We start from the raw sequence: 17,267 nt of genomic DNA, 5'->3' as shown, positions 1-17,267 counted from the left end.
AACCTGCAAAAACTTTATTTCACCACAAACTGTCCAAACCAATCAGCACGTTCTTCTGCCAGGAAATATTTTCATTTTTATAAAGTTTCACTGAAAGGTCACCGACTTGTTATTTTGTGATTGGACATGTGTGAGACTGACCGGCCGGTCACCGGTCGGGCCGAGAACACTGGAAATCGTCTGATTCCGGTCTCTGGCCGATCGATCGGTGCATCACTATTAAAAATAAGAGCTGTTACAAAGATGGCTGACGAGAATAACAAACAAGGCAAAACGTCTTCTGAGTAAAATGTCCAGGTAAGACTTCACAGCCTTACTGAGATTCCTTTGAACAGTCTCGCCTCAGCCTGTCTGGGGTTTCCTCATTTTTCCTGAAATGTCTCAACATCTCATCAACAGACAAGCATCGACGTGCCGCCTCCAATCAGCCTTTTGGGAACCGAATCCTCGAGTGTGATCGTGCCGGCACATGTGGACGGAGAGAGGAAGCAGCATCTCCGCAGCCCCTCTGTGCTCGCCTCCAGCACGAGAGCTGATTTAAAACGTGGAGCGGTGGGATTTCACTCACTGGCTGTCATGTCGTCACTGCGGCAGCAGATAGATGTGCCCTGCAGTGATGCGACATGTACATACTTGGAGGTGGTTTCACCAGAACAGTAGGTTTGTTCACGGTCTCTGCACTCTGTCAGAGAAGGAAACCTTCAGGGGGAAAACAGAAGCAGGTCAAATATTTGTCCTCTCCATAAATAGATTCATATGATGAGCAAAGCTGTCATGCAGCGGCTGCATGACAGCTTTGCTAACAACACTTTGCATGTTCCTCAAACATATTTATGTATTGAGACAGTTTGATTCGTCCATGTAAAGGATCTTCGTTTTCTACAGCGTGGAAGCTTGCTCTGCAGATGTGCTCCTGTTTCTGCTGAACTTCAGTCGAATTAAACCAAAATGACTCCATAAACAAAAACAGGTCACATGACTGAGTTCAGAGACAGCTTTGTGTGTCCTGCACATTCTGCAGCCTGCTGCGAGTCCAACACCACCTCCTGCCTGTATTTCCACACAGCTGGAAAAATCTGTGAACAGATGTCAGAGAACAAAGAACCCTCACACAGAGGGGAAACTGTGAGATGTGCATCCTTACTTTAAAAAAAGTGAGTGTAACCTCTGACGCTGTTAAGGATGACTTGAGGGTGAAATGCGTCTCCCACACTGTCAGCGATCGGCACAAACCAGCCCCGACTTGTGTGAATCTTCTCTTTGTTGCAGCAGACAAAGATCTACTGTTACTGATGTTAAAAAACAATGTGTGCTGTTATGTTAATACACCAAGGCAACAGATGTCAGTGTGTCAGGGTTAGAATTCACAGATTTTATTAACAGCAGAAATTAAACAGCAGGCGGGTGGAGGTCGAGCGGGTGTAGAAAGGCTTCATTCTTCAAACCAGTGCTCCCCCCCCCCCCCCCCGACCCACGAGGAGGGTTTTTTAAGAGGAGTATAATTATTGACTTTCATCAGCACAGGAAATGCAAACATGCTTATTTTAAATGATTATTTTTAAAGTTTAATTACTTATCAAGAATGATCTATTCTTGTTCTATAAACTTCAGGTTAAATTTTATGCGCACAGACTCCGATGCTGTGAAAGACGCTTTTTGTAGTCAACCTCTGCAAATTTCAACTGAAACTGTCACCAGCAGGGGGCAGCGTTTCTCCAGTACATGTCTGAGATGTTTTCAGACTGCTGCTGTTTAACTCCTGATATTTACTTTTAACTTCATCTTTTTCTTGAGAGGCTCTGCTTTTCATCATTTTAAATAAAAGCTCTTCTTTTTGCTTGTTAAATAAAAGTTAGATTGGCCCACAGCACCATCTCCTGGTACAATCTGGTATTACATGGAAGTACTGCACGGACCTAGTTCAGCTTTAGTTGACGTCTCCTCAACGCACGGATGCTTTGGATATGATTTTTTAAAGGATGTTTTGATAGACTTTGTTAATCATATATAATACATTTTTTAATTATTTTTTTGTTTAATTGAGTTAATTTAGTCGTGTTGCAATTATTCACCAAAACTTTGATACTGATGTATGTTTCATGTCTGCACCTCTTTAAAACAGCTGTATTTTAACACAAGCCATGATATTTATCTAAAAATAGTTACATTAGTATATCATTATAAAATATTTAATAATTTTCCTTTTTAGGTTATGCTTTTCGTCACACTGACAATAAGCTGCATTTACCACATAAAAAAAAAATGCTGCACTGCATTTTTAAGCTAGTTTTATGACAGAGCAAGTCAGAAGTTGTGGTTTTCTGAATTCTTCGGTGGTGTGATAAAATTTCATCTTTTTCTGAGTTCCTTCTATGGAAAGGGGAGAAACACAAAGACGTCCGTAGACGCTTTTATTATTATGTGTTTCCTCCTTCCTTTCCAAAGTCAACATGTCAGCATTATTAGCAGCGTGTTCTCGTCGTACTGACAGTTTTTCTTCCAAAGAGGAAGTGTTCTCTGTATTTTATTCCTGTGCAGGACGGAGATGCACGGGTGAAAACAGGATTCGTTTTCCAAACATGGAACATGTCTGCACTTTAAAATGCTCGAATGCGTTCACAAACAATTGGCCTGGTTTTGCCTGCACGCCACGGCAGCAGTGGAAGCAGAGCGGCTGCAGCTTACTGGCTGCTGCAGACCCGCCCCGTGTCTGGCAAACATTCAGCCTGCAGCGGTCGTTCCAGGCACTCCCTAAACGCTCAGCCAATTTCACAAACAACAGCTGGTTTGGGTTCTCAGAGCAAAGCGCCTGTTTGTATTTCTATACAGCACTTTGGGTTCGTCTATCAGCTTTTAACATGAATTATTCTGAGCAAACAGAAGCACAGCAGAGGGCGGCTCATTCGCCACACTTTAGCTGAGTATTCAGCTCAAAGTTTCTATTGGGCAACTTCACCCTGGAGAAAGGCTCCAGCCCAGCTCTCGTCTCCACTGTGGCCTGTATTCTTTCACTTTTTGTCCATCTTCCATCAGCAGCTCCCGGTGACTCATTAAAGCCCTCGTACAGCAAACAGAGGCTGAGTCAGCCGCTGAATCCTGTCCATCCCTTGTTTAGTTTATTCAGTAGCTGCTGCTGGTTTGATCAGTATTTCTTAACATTACAGATATTAATCTCTGCTGTGGATTCATTTTACTCTGCTAGTTTGGTGGGAGTTTGTGCATGCACGTGCCTGTGTTATGTACTCAGAGTTACTGAAGCTTCGACATGCATGAAAGGCAGATTTCACCTTTTTCACAGTCAGAATTTATTCTGTGTCTGAGCTTTCGTAACGCTGCAGCAGAGCGATAAGAGAAAGGGAGGTTCCAGCTGGAACTGTTTTGGGGAAGGGCAGCCTCATCTCATGTTTGCAGTTGCTACGGACACTTTATTAGGTACACCTCTAGTATCAGTTAAAGCCCTTTTTGCCTTCAGATCTGCCCCATTTCTTCATGGCACAGATTCAACAAAGTGCTGGAAACATTCCTCGGAGATTTTGGTCCATGTTGACATGACATCATCACACAGCTGCTGCTGATTTGACAGCTGCATGGTGAGAATCTCCTGTTCCCCCACATCCCAAAGGTTCAGAGATAAGAAACCAGTTTGAGATGATGTGAGCTTTGGGACAGTGAGCATTATCCTGCTGGAAACAGCCATCAGCAGATGGTACACTGTGGTTATAAAGGGATGGACATGGTCAGCAACAACACTCAGGTAGGCTGCAGAGATTAAACTGAGCCATCATCCTCCACATCATTGCACAACCTTCAGCAACCTGAACTGTTGAAACAAGGCAGGATGGATCCATCACATCATTTATATAAACTTTACCATTCAAACGTTTCTGCAGACAGAAACTCAGCACACAACATTTTTCAGACCTTCCATCGCCCAGTCTGGGTTTGTTATACCCTCAGTGGTACCCAGTTCAGTCGTCTGCTGCTGCAGCCCATAATGTTTGATGTGTTGTGCGAGTGGTTAACGAGTGGTTATCTGTTCCTGTTGCCTTCCTATCAGCTCAAAGCAGTCTGCCCATTCTCATCTGACTGCTGACGTCAACAAGGAAGGTTTTCCTCAGAACTGCTGCTCACCGAATAGGTCAAAGGTCATCTTCACCATGCCTTCATGCCTCTACGCACTGAGTTGTTGCCATGTGACTGGCTGATTAGATATTTGTGCAAACAAGTAGTTAAACAGGCGTACCTGTGTACCTGTGAGTGTATCCTGCCCTCTCAATCAAACATGACATAGATTTTGTGCAGTAGTACAAAATGATCTCAAATGTGCTGGAAACAGCTTCTTTTACAGTCCTGGGGCGTGCTGCACGAGAGCACGCTTCACTTAAGCCTTTGTGTTCATGAACGGGGTCACACAAGTCCAACAGCAAATGTGTCACAGGACGGAGGACGGTCATATTTACTCCAGTTTCACACAACACAAAACAGGGCAACAATGTTGTGTTTGTGCTGGAGTTACACTCAGCCAACCTGAGAGCCTTTCAACACACAGCACACACAAGCTGTGACAGAAAGAGACAAAAACACACACGGCATCATTCAGCCTCCTTAAAATAATCCATCCTCCAGAATCACACAAACAATAAATGTTTTCAGTATTCGACTAATCCAATCTCAGAGGCTAATCGCTCATGTTAACAACAATAATGGCTGCAGGTACACAAACACAGACACACGCTGAAAATAAAAGCAAAGCTTCCACTCCATCCCACATTACAAACCTAAACATCCTCCACACAATATTACATTTACACCAATAATCCTCCTGGTTTATCGAGCCATTATAACATTATCAACACCTTGAACAAAGGAGTGTGAAGCTGATGCTGGTTCACAGAAGCAGGTTGTGTTGATGGTGAAGATGCATTTCCAGATTTACCAGTTGCAGCTGTTGTTGTTCTTCTGTAATCCAGTTATTATTGAAGCTGGAACTTTGGCAGCAGGCGTGTTTCCAGCTTATCAGATGACTTTGTAACAATCTGAGCTGGTTTTGTCATGTAGCAGCGCACTTTGCAACAATATGCACACAAAATCCAGTAATTTGGATTTATTTACAGTCAGACGGGCACTTCCACCTGGAATGTGCTGATTCCTAGAATCCGAAGATTTTGGAGGATGTAAACAAAAAGTGTTGCTGTAGAGGCAGAAAGTTCAGTCGCATGTTTTTAGCTTGAATCTGTTCATGTTCCATCAACAATAACAACACGCCGAATTAGCTGCTAGCAATTCCTACATGACTGAACTTGTGGATACTAGATTACTTTGTGATTGAGTCGAGGAGCACTGCAGTAAATAAATATATTTAGAAATCCCACTAGTCTCATAAGCTTCACTAGACTGATCCAGAGATGCTGTATCGAGGTGAGGGATTGTAGCATATACTCTTTAACAGGCTGCTGAGCTCAGCGAGCTGTGAAACATGGAAAATGATATTAACACAGTCTTTTCCTTCAATGGCCTCGACAGCATCATCATGCACAATCACAAGAACCTGCTCAGGTGCATTTCCTGCTTCCAAGGATATCACACTTCCACTGACTGAGTTTTAACCGAGTTATCGTTTCACAGTTTCTGGCCATCCAGCTCTAAAGCTGTGAAAACACCAACATGCTGACAGCAACAGGAAAATATTTATGGTCGGAGAACAATGGCCTCACATCTCCCTTTGATGAGAACAATTCATTCTGACTTCTTCTGTCTATCACACCTCCACCTCTTCACTTGCATTAAACCATTATCATCTGCAGCATACCAGAAAATGTTGTTTTGTTGCACACAGGCGTGGTGATGTAGTCTAATCAAAACAGCGACTGAACAGAGACATGGAGGACCCGTCCAGTATCCTTTACAAAACTGGTTTTGTGTCAGTGCTTACGCAAAATAAACAAACTTGAGCTCTTACTTTTAACCACAGATGCTCCTCCAAGGGAAAAGGCAGCGATCTGTAGCTCTGCATTCAGCTCTCAGGTTTAACACGTTTAAGACGAGCAGTCACAGTGGAAACAACCAGAAGAGCTGAAAAAGCTTAAACAGACTGAAAGCTGTCGGAACGAAAAGTGTCTACAAAGAGAAGCCAACATAGCAGTTTCTCAGGGTTGCATTCTTCTGAATGTCCAGCAGGGGGCGACTCCTGTGGTTGTGGCTCTGTTTCTTTGCTTTCTTGAAAAGTTGAGAAAAGACAGACTTTTCAAACGCCACCACAGCTGTCAGCTTTCACTCAAACACTCGAGCGCTACCGTTAACCAATCAAATCGCTTCCCGCAAACATCCAGAATGAGTGAGGTGGGCGCTCGTTTGGTTTAGCATCAAAATGCAGGAGAAGCTGATCGTTGTGGCAAGTAATCCTGTCAAAGGTGGACATCACCACCGTGAGGTTCCCCACTGGTCTCTGGGTGATCGTCTTTTCTGAAAGCCAGAATCACCAAACTTAAGGGAACGGGCTTCATGTTTTCTTCAATATGACCAGAAATGAGTGACTGAGCCCAAAACTGATCAGGAAACTGTTCACAGAGGTCAGAGCTGAGGGTCATTTTACCACAGACGTCTGCAGAACCACTGTGTTTGCAGCCACGCTCTTTAAATCAAACAAAACGTGCAGAGAACAAGAACATCATGCTGACCTGGACAAGAAGATGAGCCTTCATTTTCCTGACCGCACCTCAAATGTGTGATAATATTTCAGTACAGCCCCGGAAATGTAATAGTTCTCAATCTGCTGGTGAACCAATTCAGTCTTTGTAGAGCAGATTCGCTACGGCAGCTCTTCACCATCGAGGTTGGTAATAAAACGTTTCCACCTGTTGTGCAGACCAGTGGCCAAAAAGATACTCCAGCAAAGGGATTAAAGAGTCAATAAATGTGTCTCTGAGCTCTTCTTCTATCATGTAAAAACATGTAATGTGGATCAAACGGCTGTTCCTCCCTCTCAGCTGTGGCAGTTAAAATAAAGATCCTATATCGCTCATGAACAATAGAGTTTGGCAGCAGGACAAGAGACGTTTCTCAGAACCTTCTGGATTATTAGGCCAGAACAAAGGTTACAATATCCGCCTAATTGGCTCGTCAAAAAGTGGTTAAGAAGGTGGTTTTATGTCAAGACAAATCATGTTTTATGGAGCTCCTCAGAAGCCCGAACAACATGACAGAGGTGACTTTCTACGAGCAGAAACAGGACGTATTACTCAACGTTCAAAACCTGTTCCAGGCCCCACGTTTCACTGCCTGCTCCCTGCAGCGACGTCCTCGACATACGAGCTGATTCTTTTGTTTTCAGCTAACCCGAGTCATCGCCTCATCACCCTCTTCCTCCCAATCAATCTGCACTATCAGAACTGGGTCAAAGATTAGCTCAGTCAGCATGTAAGGAAGCAGAAATCAATACGTTCATTACGAAAAGACAACAACTGTAGAGATGACTGCAGAAAAATCCACGTGTCATTACATCATTTACTGATGGCTCCAATCAATACTGTCTAACATCACATATAAGTCAGTTCTACCATTGATGCTTCAGAATACAAGCAGCATTTAACCATGCAATCTAAATCAATATAAACATTTTATAATGTGAACAGGTTGTTGTGCACCAGTCGCAGTGACAGAGTGTTTCCTGCTGTGTCTCGTCAGTGTTATATGAATGAACAGGTGTGGACAGGTGTGCTGCATGCATTCAGCTGCGAGCTGAAACTCAGGTCTGAGCCTCCAAATCTTGTTTTCTTTTCTGTTTTTTAACTTTTTGCACAGAATAATGACCAAATAGAAGCTTTAAAAAAACCGTGAGATTTAATCAGATTTTATTTATTCAACTTGTCTCATTTAAAAATGAACCCAAAATTAAGTTGGTACGATAAATGTCCAGTAACAAAACAAAAACCTATTAAAAGTTCACAGAAGGGAGAAGCCTGAAAAGGTTCAACTGTAGCCGAATACACGAGACAAAAACCTGTAAGTTACTGTACTGTAGTTTACTGTTAGTGTAAATGTGGTTTAATACAGAGCAGAAATATCAGTGTTGACAGACAGTCAATAGGAATAACAGGAATATTCTGGATATTTGGACTAGTGCTGGGCCATATCCTGCTGTTCACAGTAACACCGGTTTAATGTTGGGCAACGATAAGAAAATGAAATATAGCGATAGAATATGGGTAAAACGCACATGCGCAGTGCCTTTGTTTTCATACGCACATGGCGGAAAAAGCATGGCGGCGACGGAGAATGAGAAGGGTGAAAGCGGATCGTTGAATGAAACGATGAACCAGAACTGGTTTGTAAAAATGCTGCAACTTCAGTGGTGTGGAACTGGTTTAGCTTTCGTCCGTCAGATACACAACAAAGCACTATTTTTGGTAGAGCATGCTAGCGGGCCGACGTTATTACCGTATTGTTTGGAAAATACGGCACACATAAAATCAATCCTTTGATTTTTCTGAAAATCGAAAGTGCCCCTTATAATCCCGTGTGCCTTATGTATGAACTCTAGTTGTGTTTACTGACCTCAAAACTATTTTATGTACACGGCGCTCAAAAATCTGTCAAATGTTTTAGTACGACTTTGCTAAGCTACGAAGCCGCACCGCTTGATGGATTGTCGGAGCATTACGGCTATCGTAGGCAGGACCGTCGCGGAGTGATACGTACTGTGCTTCAACATAATATTACCGTATTGTGTGTGTATAACCTGTTTTTAAGTGTTGTGGATATTATACATGGTTATGCTGAGGATATGTCGGCCAGTTTCCACTGGAAATGCCTTTTGGTTAAACTGTCAGCAACGAATTTGCATTTGCACTGTTACATTTTTATATAACTTTAATGCACATAAAAAACAGCTGCTTGTTTAAGTGAAAATACATTGATGGGGTTTTTTGCACTAATAAAGTTGTGGAGTTGTAAAGTATTTTGTCTTGTGTCAATTACATCATCAGTTATATTGTTATTGCAAATTTTCAAATGTATATCGTGAAAACTATTTTGGTCATATCGCCCTGCTCTGTTTGGGTACAGGACTGCATATTTATTTATGAGTGATAATTTAGAGCTTTATGAACTTTTTCCCCACTTTAAGATTTGCTTCAGTCAAATTAAGTCGGAGGTAATAAAATGCAGTATAAGAAAAACATGCAAATGCTGGAGTCTGAATTATGGTACAATAATTGAAAAGGGCTGAAAATTCAACCATGTAGACGCTTTTCAGCTGGAGAGACGGTTCAAGCTTCACTCGTCTGTGACCTCTGACCTTACTAGAAAGAAAAAAAAAAGTCCCTGATTTAGCCTCTGACAGCATCGACTGATCACCTGTGAGCTCTTGATTCTTCCTCCTTTAGAGGAAATATTTTCTCATCCAAAGTGAGAATTGTAATATTCAAAGCAGATGGAAATCCCCTCTCAGCAAATATGTGATTTATTATCACTATCGATAAAACCTGAAGAGACATGACTGCAGTACATGTGATGGGAACACATCCAAAAGCCTTTCACATGATTCACTCACAACCAGCAAACTCTGCAGAAGTCTGACAGATTCATTTCCAGGGAACCACCAACGATCATCTGCACACTGATCGAGTGCTCGCTGCGGCCTTCAGCACAGCTGCTACCACGACCGCTGTACTGCACTGACCCAATGCTGTTGTCGTCCTTGGATGAAGGACGACAACAGCATGAAACTATTTCTAACATCACTGAAGAAAAAAAGATGAGAAACTAATCAGACTTCACCCCAAACTGATTCTTTGAGGTGAGTAACCCTGCGTCCACAGCAGCGGTTTTAGTTTCTGTGTTCGCTGGGGGTGTGGCCTAACACTACCTGCTGATACAGCAATTTTGTGAAACTTAAAACTCAGAACCGAGATGTACCGACTAATCCACAAATCACGCTCTCACCTTTCTCGTGTACACCTGAGGGTTTACACATCGTAAAATCTGAGGTTCAGATGGTTTTACTACAAATCAGAATGATAGTCTGACGTTTCTAATCTGGATTACCTTCCTCTAGAAAAAAAACAAAAAAAATCCCACACATTACAGCCTTTAAGTTTAATCGATACCTCTGCAGGGAATCTATGGACCTACGATTTTCTCTCTTCCAGTTAGTCTGAAAAATAACAGCAAAAGGAGGAGCAGGAAGTGACAGTGAACAGACTGTGCCATGTGTAGAGAGAAAAACTAAATCCAAACTAGAAATGCAGCAAATCAACAGGAATAAGGAAACGCTGAGCTCAAACTTCTGATTTTCCAACTTTAAAACAAAAGATTTGGCTTTATTTTCTTACATCACAGGTTATCTTGGCTGTTAATGTCAAATCTGCTGATGTACATCAATGAAATAACAGTAAAACACTCAGCCGAGTATTTCTGGAGCCAACGAGCAAACAAAGCAGCATTTAAAGATGTAGTCAGCTTTCAGAGCACATCTCTCCTGTGCACGAGTCATGAGGTGGTGACTCAGTCATGTTTGATAAAGATCTTTAGTCCCAGTAAATCGATCAGATTTATGAGAAGCATCTTTATCCTCAGAAACAACAACAAACATCAGAATCATCTCAGTGACGATGAATTCAACACAGAAAAAACAAACTCGTTTCCCAGAAAGATTAGTCGTCATTACAAAACTACACAAACTGATGAGTCACAAAATTTCACCTCGATCTACAAGCAGCTACGAGTGTGTGCATCGGCCTGGTTTACTTGTTAAATCCTGCACTGAGACCACAGGGCTCGCTCACTCTGGTGTCAAACCTCCACGCCCTCACATCAAGCTGTGCGCTCAGTGCGAGCGGCTCCCACTGAAGGGCGTGACGCCTTCATCCAGTCTGCACGATCAGATCGCCTCAGGACGCTGCGAGCATGAAACTCCACACAGACAAATGTACAGATCAGATTTTAGAGATAACTCAGCGACTGTTGATTCTGTTTATAGGCTCAATTCTTTCTGATTCCTGATGCTTTTCCAGGATCTAGATCTTGTCTTTTTATATCTGCAGAGATAAAAGAAGGTTTATTCCTTCAAAACTGTTCCTTTACATTTAAGGAAACATCAAACTTAAACTTTGCTTTTCTGACTCCATCAGAACTCATCTGCTTTCAGTGTGTTTGGAGTTTTTACTTCTCTGGTTTGTAGAAACGACTGAGAACAAAAAAAGAAACGTTTTCTGTCTGGCAGGTGTAAAACGCCTCCGCACGTCGAATCCATTTAGTAAGTTTTGGTTACGCTTTGTTTTAAAAAGGAGGCGGGTCTAGTTTCACAGCCAGATACGCCAATTTGTCACATCCAGAGTGACAAGACGCCAACATCGGTGATCTTCACAGTCAGTCCATCTATTGTATGGCACAGTAAACCAACATAGAACTGAAATGAACAGATCAGTTCTCACAGACACCTGGTGGAGCTTTCTGACTGAATCAGCAGGATAACTGCAGTGATGCATCAGAGGTTTCAGCATCAATGCGACATCGAAACAGAGCAGAGAAGAGGCCGGCGTGTGACTCTGGTGCTTCATGTCATCATGTCACTGCTCTGCTGCTGTCACAAAAACGCCACCATGATGAAAGGAAGTGATAAGCTGAGATGTTTACGATTCTTAAGGACTGTGTAATCTCTCTACAGACATCGTGGTGACTGCGGCAGGTACACAGCTGTAGGTTTTAGGATAGATGCATTTTTATCCTCTGATGTAAACACGACAGAAGCAGAGGAATAACTTAGATGTGCTGTGGCTGTTTTTCCTGAATAACCTCTCCTGATTTTGGATCCTCGTGGATCCTCAAACTCATCCCAAAAACGACATGAGACGTCTGAGCTGTTCAAGTCGAGCAGCTAATGAACGAATGTAAGAGGAAGAAACATGCAGGTCACTCGTGAATCATGTCTGCATGTGAGGATAAAATATAATCCCTGAATCAGTCCGAGAGGAAAGCCGGGTGAAGGATTGCCGTGACATCCACACCTGAAGCCTTCGTCTAAACGTGACCTGCACTCTTCACCTGTTACAGAAACAATGTGAAGCTGTCAGTGATAGATTGCCTTGCAGTGAGATCACCGTGCAGACCCTGGTATGTTTATGATGACAGATGAGACCTGTATCCGAGTGCTGATGAATTCCTGCTGGAATCTGTAACCAGAGCAGCACTTTGAAACTTTCATGTTGGTTGGAGGAAGCAGGAAGTCACAGCCTGTTCAGAGTCAGAGAAACACGAGGAACTCGGAAAGCTTTAGTGTCGAGAGGAAAAATACCAAAGTCTGTCCCTCTTCTTCAGAATCCACCTGTGAGACAGGTGTGCAGGCTTCATTTAAAGGCAGGGGAATTACTTCATTATTATATCCGGGTCCAAGTACATTCAGCTCCCAAAGGCCAAAGTTTGAGTTAAAAATGATCCAGATTCTATCAGCTCTAATAAAATGATCAGTGTTTCTGTTCTCCAGATGTTAGACATGCATGGTAGAGGATTATGAGATTCGCAGGATGTTTGATAGTTTCCATGTAAAGATGATATAAACATTCAAAATGAACTAGAAAGAAAACCTGAGTCACAATAATGTGCAAAGTTGTTATCAGCCACAGAGCTATAAGCACATGAGAACTGGGCAGACAGAGGACGGGGTTGAACTTCATGTCGAGGGTCCCTGACAGCACGAGACAAACGCCGTCACATGACAGGAAGAAGACAATGAAAACAAACCAAACTTCAGCCAAGAACGTCTGAGAGGATCCATCATAGCACGAGGTCAGTCATTAATATGCTGCGTGGTTTGGATTATGTTTGAACCTTAGTTTCACTTTAACCTCACACGGAGCCCGAGGGCCGGATGCTGCACCATACCCAGGTCTGACAAAGAGGATGGTGCTCATCTTTATCACATCAGTGTGGTTATGGAGACTGTTGGAGACAAACTGGAGCTCAGGTCTGTTAGCACAGCTGCCATGTTATTGATCAGATAATGTGGCCACGCCCCCAAGTCTTATTCCAAGTTAAACAGGTGACTTATAAAACAAATCGCCTGAGATTATCTACAGAGACAAAAACAGGCTTCGTTAACACTTCAGCTCCTGATGGTGAACAATCAGATCCTACTGATCATCCAACCAAACACTCAGCATCACGAACGGCCTGATTTAGTTTACATCATAACAACGATCAGGATGAAGCTTTATTCAGTTCGTCTCGTTACTCAGTGACTCAGTACTTTCTTAGACAATGTGGCGAGCACCATCTATATTTGGACTTCACAGGTAAACGTGTCACGCCCTGCACGGCAGGTTTTTAATGTTTTCTAATTACTGTCTCACAACAAACATGCTGCAGGTAACCTGACAATGTGCAACAACAACAGCTCAGAGCTCCAACCATCAGCGTGCTTAAGAGAAAAGACAGAGAACAGAAATATCCGGGTTAAATAAAGAGCTGGAAAGTCATCGTAACCACTTGAGGTCGAGTGGTTTCTCTTTGAAACTCTAATTTAACCGGGAGCAGTGACTCAGAGGGGATAACTGCTCGTAGAGCTCCTCAAGGCGAGCAAGAACTAGACCAGCAGGGTGCCACAGATTCAGTAGCATCCTCTCAGACAAAGGTCCGTGTCATCATAACTCCATAAACATGCATTAGGAGACGTGGCTGCTCCGTAGCTAATTAAGCAAAATCAGTTTTATTCCACTGAGTGCTGGAGCACGAGGGGGTCAGTACCACCCCAGGCCCACCCTGACCTGAAGAGTTTGAGTTTAAATGAGTTATTTGAGGGCACGGGTCAGTCACTCATCACAGTCCCACACAGAGAAGACCTCGTGTGTCAAATTAACCATTAAATCTGCATATTTCTACAACACAACCTCCACCTTTCTCCTGCGGTGCCTGTTTAACTCCCTCGACATTTTTCTGGTGATGCACACAAAGCCGTGCATGACTAAACTAGCTCAGCTCAGAGCTGCTGCGTTCTGATTTCAAAAAAGCGCCAGAGGCGGTAAACAGCCACTCTGAGACGCTCACTTCAGCAGCTCCCTCGCTTCTGCAAACACAGAGCTGTAACTACCAACAGCGAGGTCCTGGGACAGTGAGGGGCCAAAGACAGGCACCGGGGGTCTTATTTAGATTTTAGATCGATATACAGATGATCAATATATTCAAGCATTACTTACAGTACAGGCTGCTTACCAACAGGCTGCCCTGATGCCTTGGATCACAATTAAATCTTCAAATAGATTAAATGAGTCTAAATGTGAGCAAATCTAAAAACATTAAAGAGACAGATGCCAGATAACAGACATACTTTGACTACTTTTGACCCATATGTGTCCAAAGATGCAGATGTGGGACAAAGACATGTCTGTTATTTTGGAAACTATAAACATGATCATAAACATAATAAGTATAAACACATGAATCTGTGAAATAACGAAAAACAAAAACAAACATGGATGTGGGACAGTGCAAATCTAACCCGGGTAAGGAGCTCCCGTGTGTGCCACATGTGGGCTAAACAGAACACTGTCTGGCACTGTGACCTGCATCAGCGCGCGTTCAAAGCTGCATCACTGCGGACTGTGTGACCTACGCTTACAGCTCAACTCTGAAAGCTCAGAATAACTTCAGAGAAAGTTTCTGGCTTACTTGTAGCTGCTGAAGCTCTCCAGCTCATCGGTGTCAGGGAAGAACACCTCTCCTCCTCCTCCTCCTCGGTCTTTGTCTTTGGATTTCTTCCGTTTCAGCTTGAACGACAGCAGCCGCCGTTTCTTCTTTTCTTTCGGGGATTTGAGTGAAGAGTCCCCGGGTAGAGTCGGGTTGTCTCCCGGGCTGAGAGAGCCGGGGCTCCAGGGTAGCCCCCCCGGGATGTCCGCGGGGTTGGTCCCTGCACCCACTACATCTTTGAGGGACCCCGACCTCTTCAGCTCCTTCTTCTCCTTCTCCGGTGATTTGAGGCTGAATAGTTTCCGGACTTTGAGCGTGCTGGACTTACTCATGGTGTCCGCTGTGTGAGCAGGAGCACAGCTGCTCGCTGCAGGAGCACTCAGGCACTGACTCTCCGGGCGAACCTGCAGAGCGGGTTACCGCGAGCCCACGGACGTGCCCACACCGGGTGCGCGCAATCAGGTAGAAGAAAGGTGAACCAATAAGAGATCCCCAAAAAGAAAACACAAGACTGCACCTCAGACTTTAACAGTTCAAATAAAATCATATTTTATTGTTATTCTCTCTCTGCGCGCCTATCATAGACTGTATCTAAAAGATGGAAGTAGGCACCATCACCAACTGTAATTTTTATATGTTTGAAACTTTACAATAAAGTTGAACTTTAAACAGATGACTTTAAAAAATAAACAAACATGTGTCATAAAGGTAGAAATTATCTACAGAGACCAAATCAGGTTTTTCTTTTTTAAATCAGACTGAACGTGTTTCTTTCTGCTGTGAAGTTTAAACTTGGGAATCTGTGACTGACTCACTGCTGGAGCCTCCGGTGGATGCTACAGGAAGGGCAGCTTTTAATGCGAATTAAAAAAAATATGAAATTTTTTTTTTAGCTGTTTTTATGCTATTATCAACTAATGCTTTATAGAAATAATTTATTGATTCAATTGTTTGAAGTTTGTAACTAAATAAATATTCTGAGACACATGAACATTTGTAATGTAGCAACTGGGAGTTATTTTCATTTTTAGTTGAAGCCATTAAAACCCTAATATTTCTATTCACGTATTAAATTTAAGAAAATGTCACCAGTGCTTGTAAATTAATTGTCTTGGTTCTGAAAATGTTTAAATCTTTTTCATTTGATTAATTGACCATTTGCTGTGTTGTCTTGTTGCACACATATTTCTTCAGACAGATCATCAGTGCATGTCTCACTAACACACGTATGATGTCTGCTGTCATGAATATGCAGCTCAGCTCGTTTCAGAGGGAGATGTTCCTCAATAAAAATCAATAAAAATAAAAAAAATAATATGAAAATAGAGAAACATAAATCTGTTCAGGTCACAGTTTGGATACCTGCACCTTCCTCCTGAGGCCATCAGCTCATACGTGTGCAGGATGTTGTTGGGGTCACGTGTGATTTAAGGCCCCGCCCTCTCTCTGTTTCACGGAGAAAAGAGAGCAGCAGCAGCAGCACCCTGATTTATTTTCTTACCCTTCTGATCAGGTTTTTAAATTATTAAAATATACAGGTAACTACACCTGTGGGGGTCATTTGGGGTTGAGGGTCTTAAAGCTAAGGAGATGGATGAATTGTGTTAGAGTAAAAGATAAAATGCATACATTAAAATATTGGATGAAAAGCTCGGCAAGACTTGTGTCCCGCGGGACAAAAATAGGTTATAACCAAATACAAAATAAAAAATGGTCAAATAATTAAAAAGAAATAAAGCAGTAATAATAAAATTCTGAAAAGTTTATACAAACCATAGAAAGAAATCTGAAATACAAAACAGTAATATTATAAAGCCAAAAGCTAGAAGTCTTTAGCTGTTTACTAAAGGAGAATAAAAATGAAATATCGAAATAATCATACCTTAGCTTTGCATTTTTAACCAACAGATTTAATTTAATTTCAATAAACATTTAGATAAATAACAATGAAGTATTTAGCAGATGACATTATATTTATAAAGCATTTAATTACATTACTTATTAATGCTGCAAAATATTTGACTAAAACATTTGATGATTATTCAGTAATATAACACCTCCACCTGCTGGTCATAGCAGCACAGGACTGATGAAGAAGAGTACATGCAAGTCTCTGAGCCCATGTGAGAACACAGCAGCTATGTTGAGTTATGGTGTTATAACGATTAATTTGACTTTAATCATCTGCAGTCAGTGTTTCCATCCATGAGCACGAGTCACAGGTCGATGAAACCTTTAAGTTTCCATGAAACTTTATTCTCATATACAGCTTTTGTTTTTGATGATGAGATGAGAGAGGGCCTTTATTTGTCAGTTGCAGTTGCCCACAACCGAGATGACTGACCTTGCCGACCGTATACACAATACACAAACATCACATTGGGGAGACAGGTCAGGCTAGGTAGCGAGGAAAAAAATCTGTGAAATGTGTAACACAAAAGGATAATCCAGGAAAACACAGATATCAACACACCATAACACAATAAAACACAGACAAGCAACATGGGAGAGTGTTCCAGCGTGTACAGCAGATCTGGGAGCGCTGCAATCTTCGATCGCGCCTCCAGCTGATCTGCTGTCCACATCGG

The 17,267-nt window shown here is 42.4% G+C and overlaps 1 protein-coding gene across 2 annotated transcripts in view; it reads right to left on the bottom strand.

Annotated features, from left to right (window-relative positions):
• Nucleotides 1-15,761, bottom strand: part of LOC113012493 (uncharacterized) — a 47,268-nt gene extending 31,507 nt beyond the window's left edge. For both annotated transcript variants that reach the window (XM_026152742.2, XM_026152743.2), the window contains exon 1: nucleotides 14,662-15,761. In XM_026152742.2, the coding sequence (XP_026008527.2) occupies nucleotides 14,662-15,011 (350 nt within the window). In that variant the 5' untranslated portion in view covers nucleotides 15,012-15,761. The remainder of the gene's footprint in view (nucleotides 1-14,661) is intronic.
• Nucleotides 15,762-17,267: the final 1,506 nt, after the last annotated feature.

The sequence above is a fragment of the Astatotilapia calliptera genome, chromosome 19, assembly GCF_964374335.1.
Source record: "Astatotilapia calliptera chromosome 19, fAstCal68.1, whole genome shotgun sequence".
Lineage (NCBI taxonomy): Eukaryota > Metazoa > Chordata > Actinopteri > Cichliformes > Cichlidae > Astatotilapia > Astatotilapia calliptera.
The sequence above is the reverse complement of the archived record's forward strand: the minus strand, read 5'-3'. Positions and strand labels throughout refer to the sequence as shown.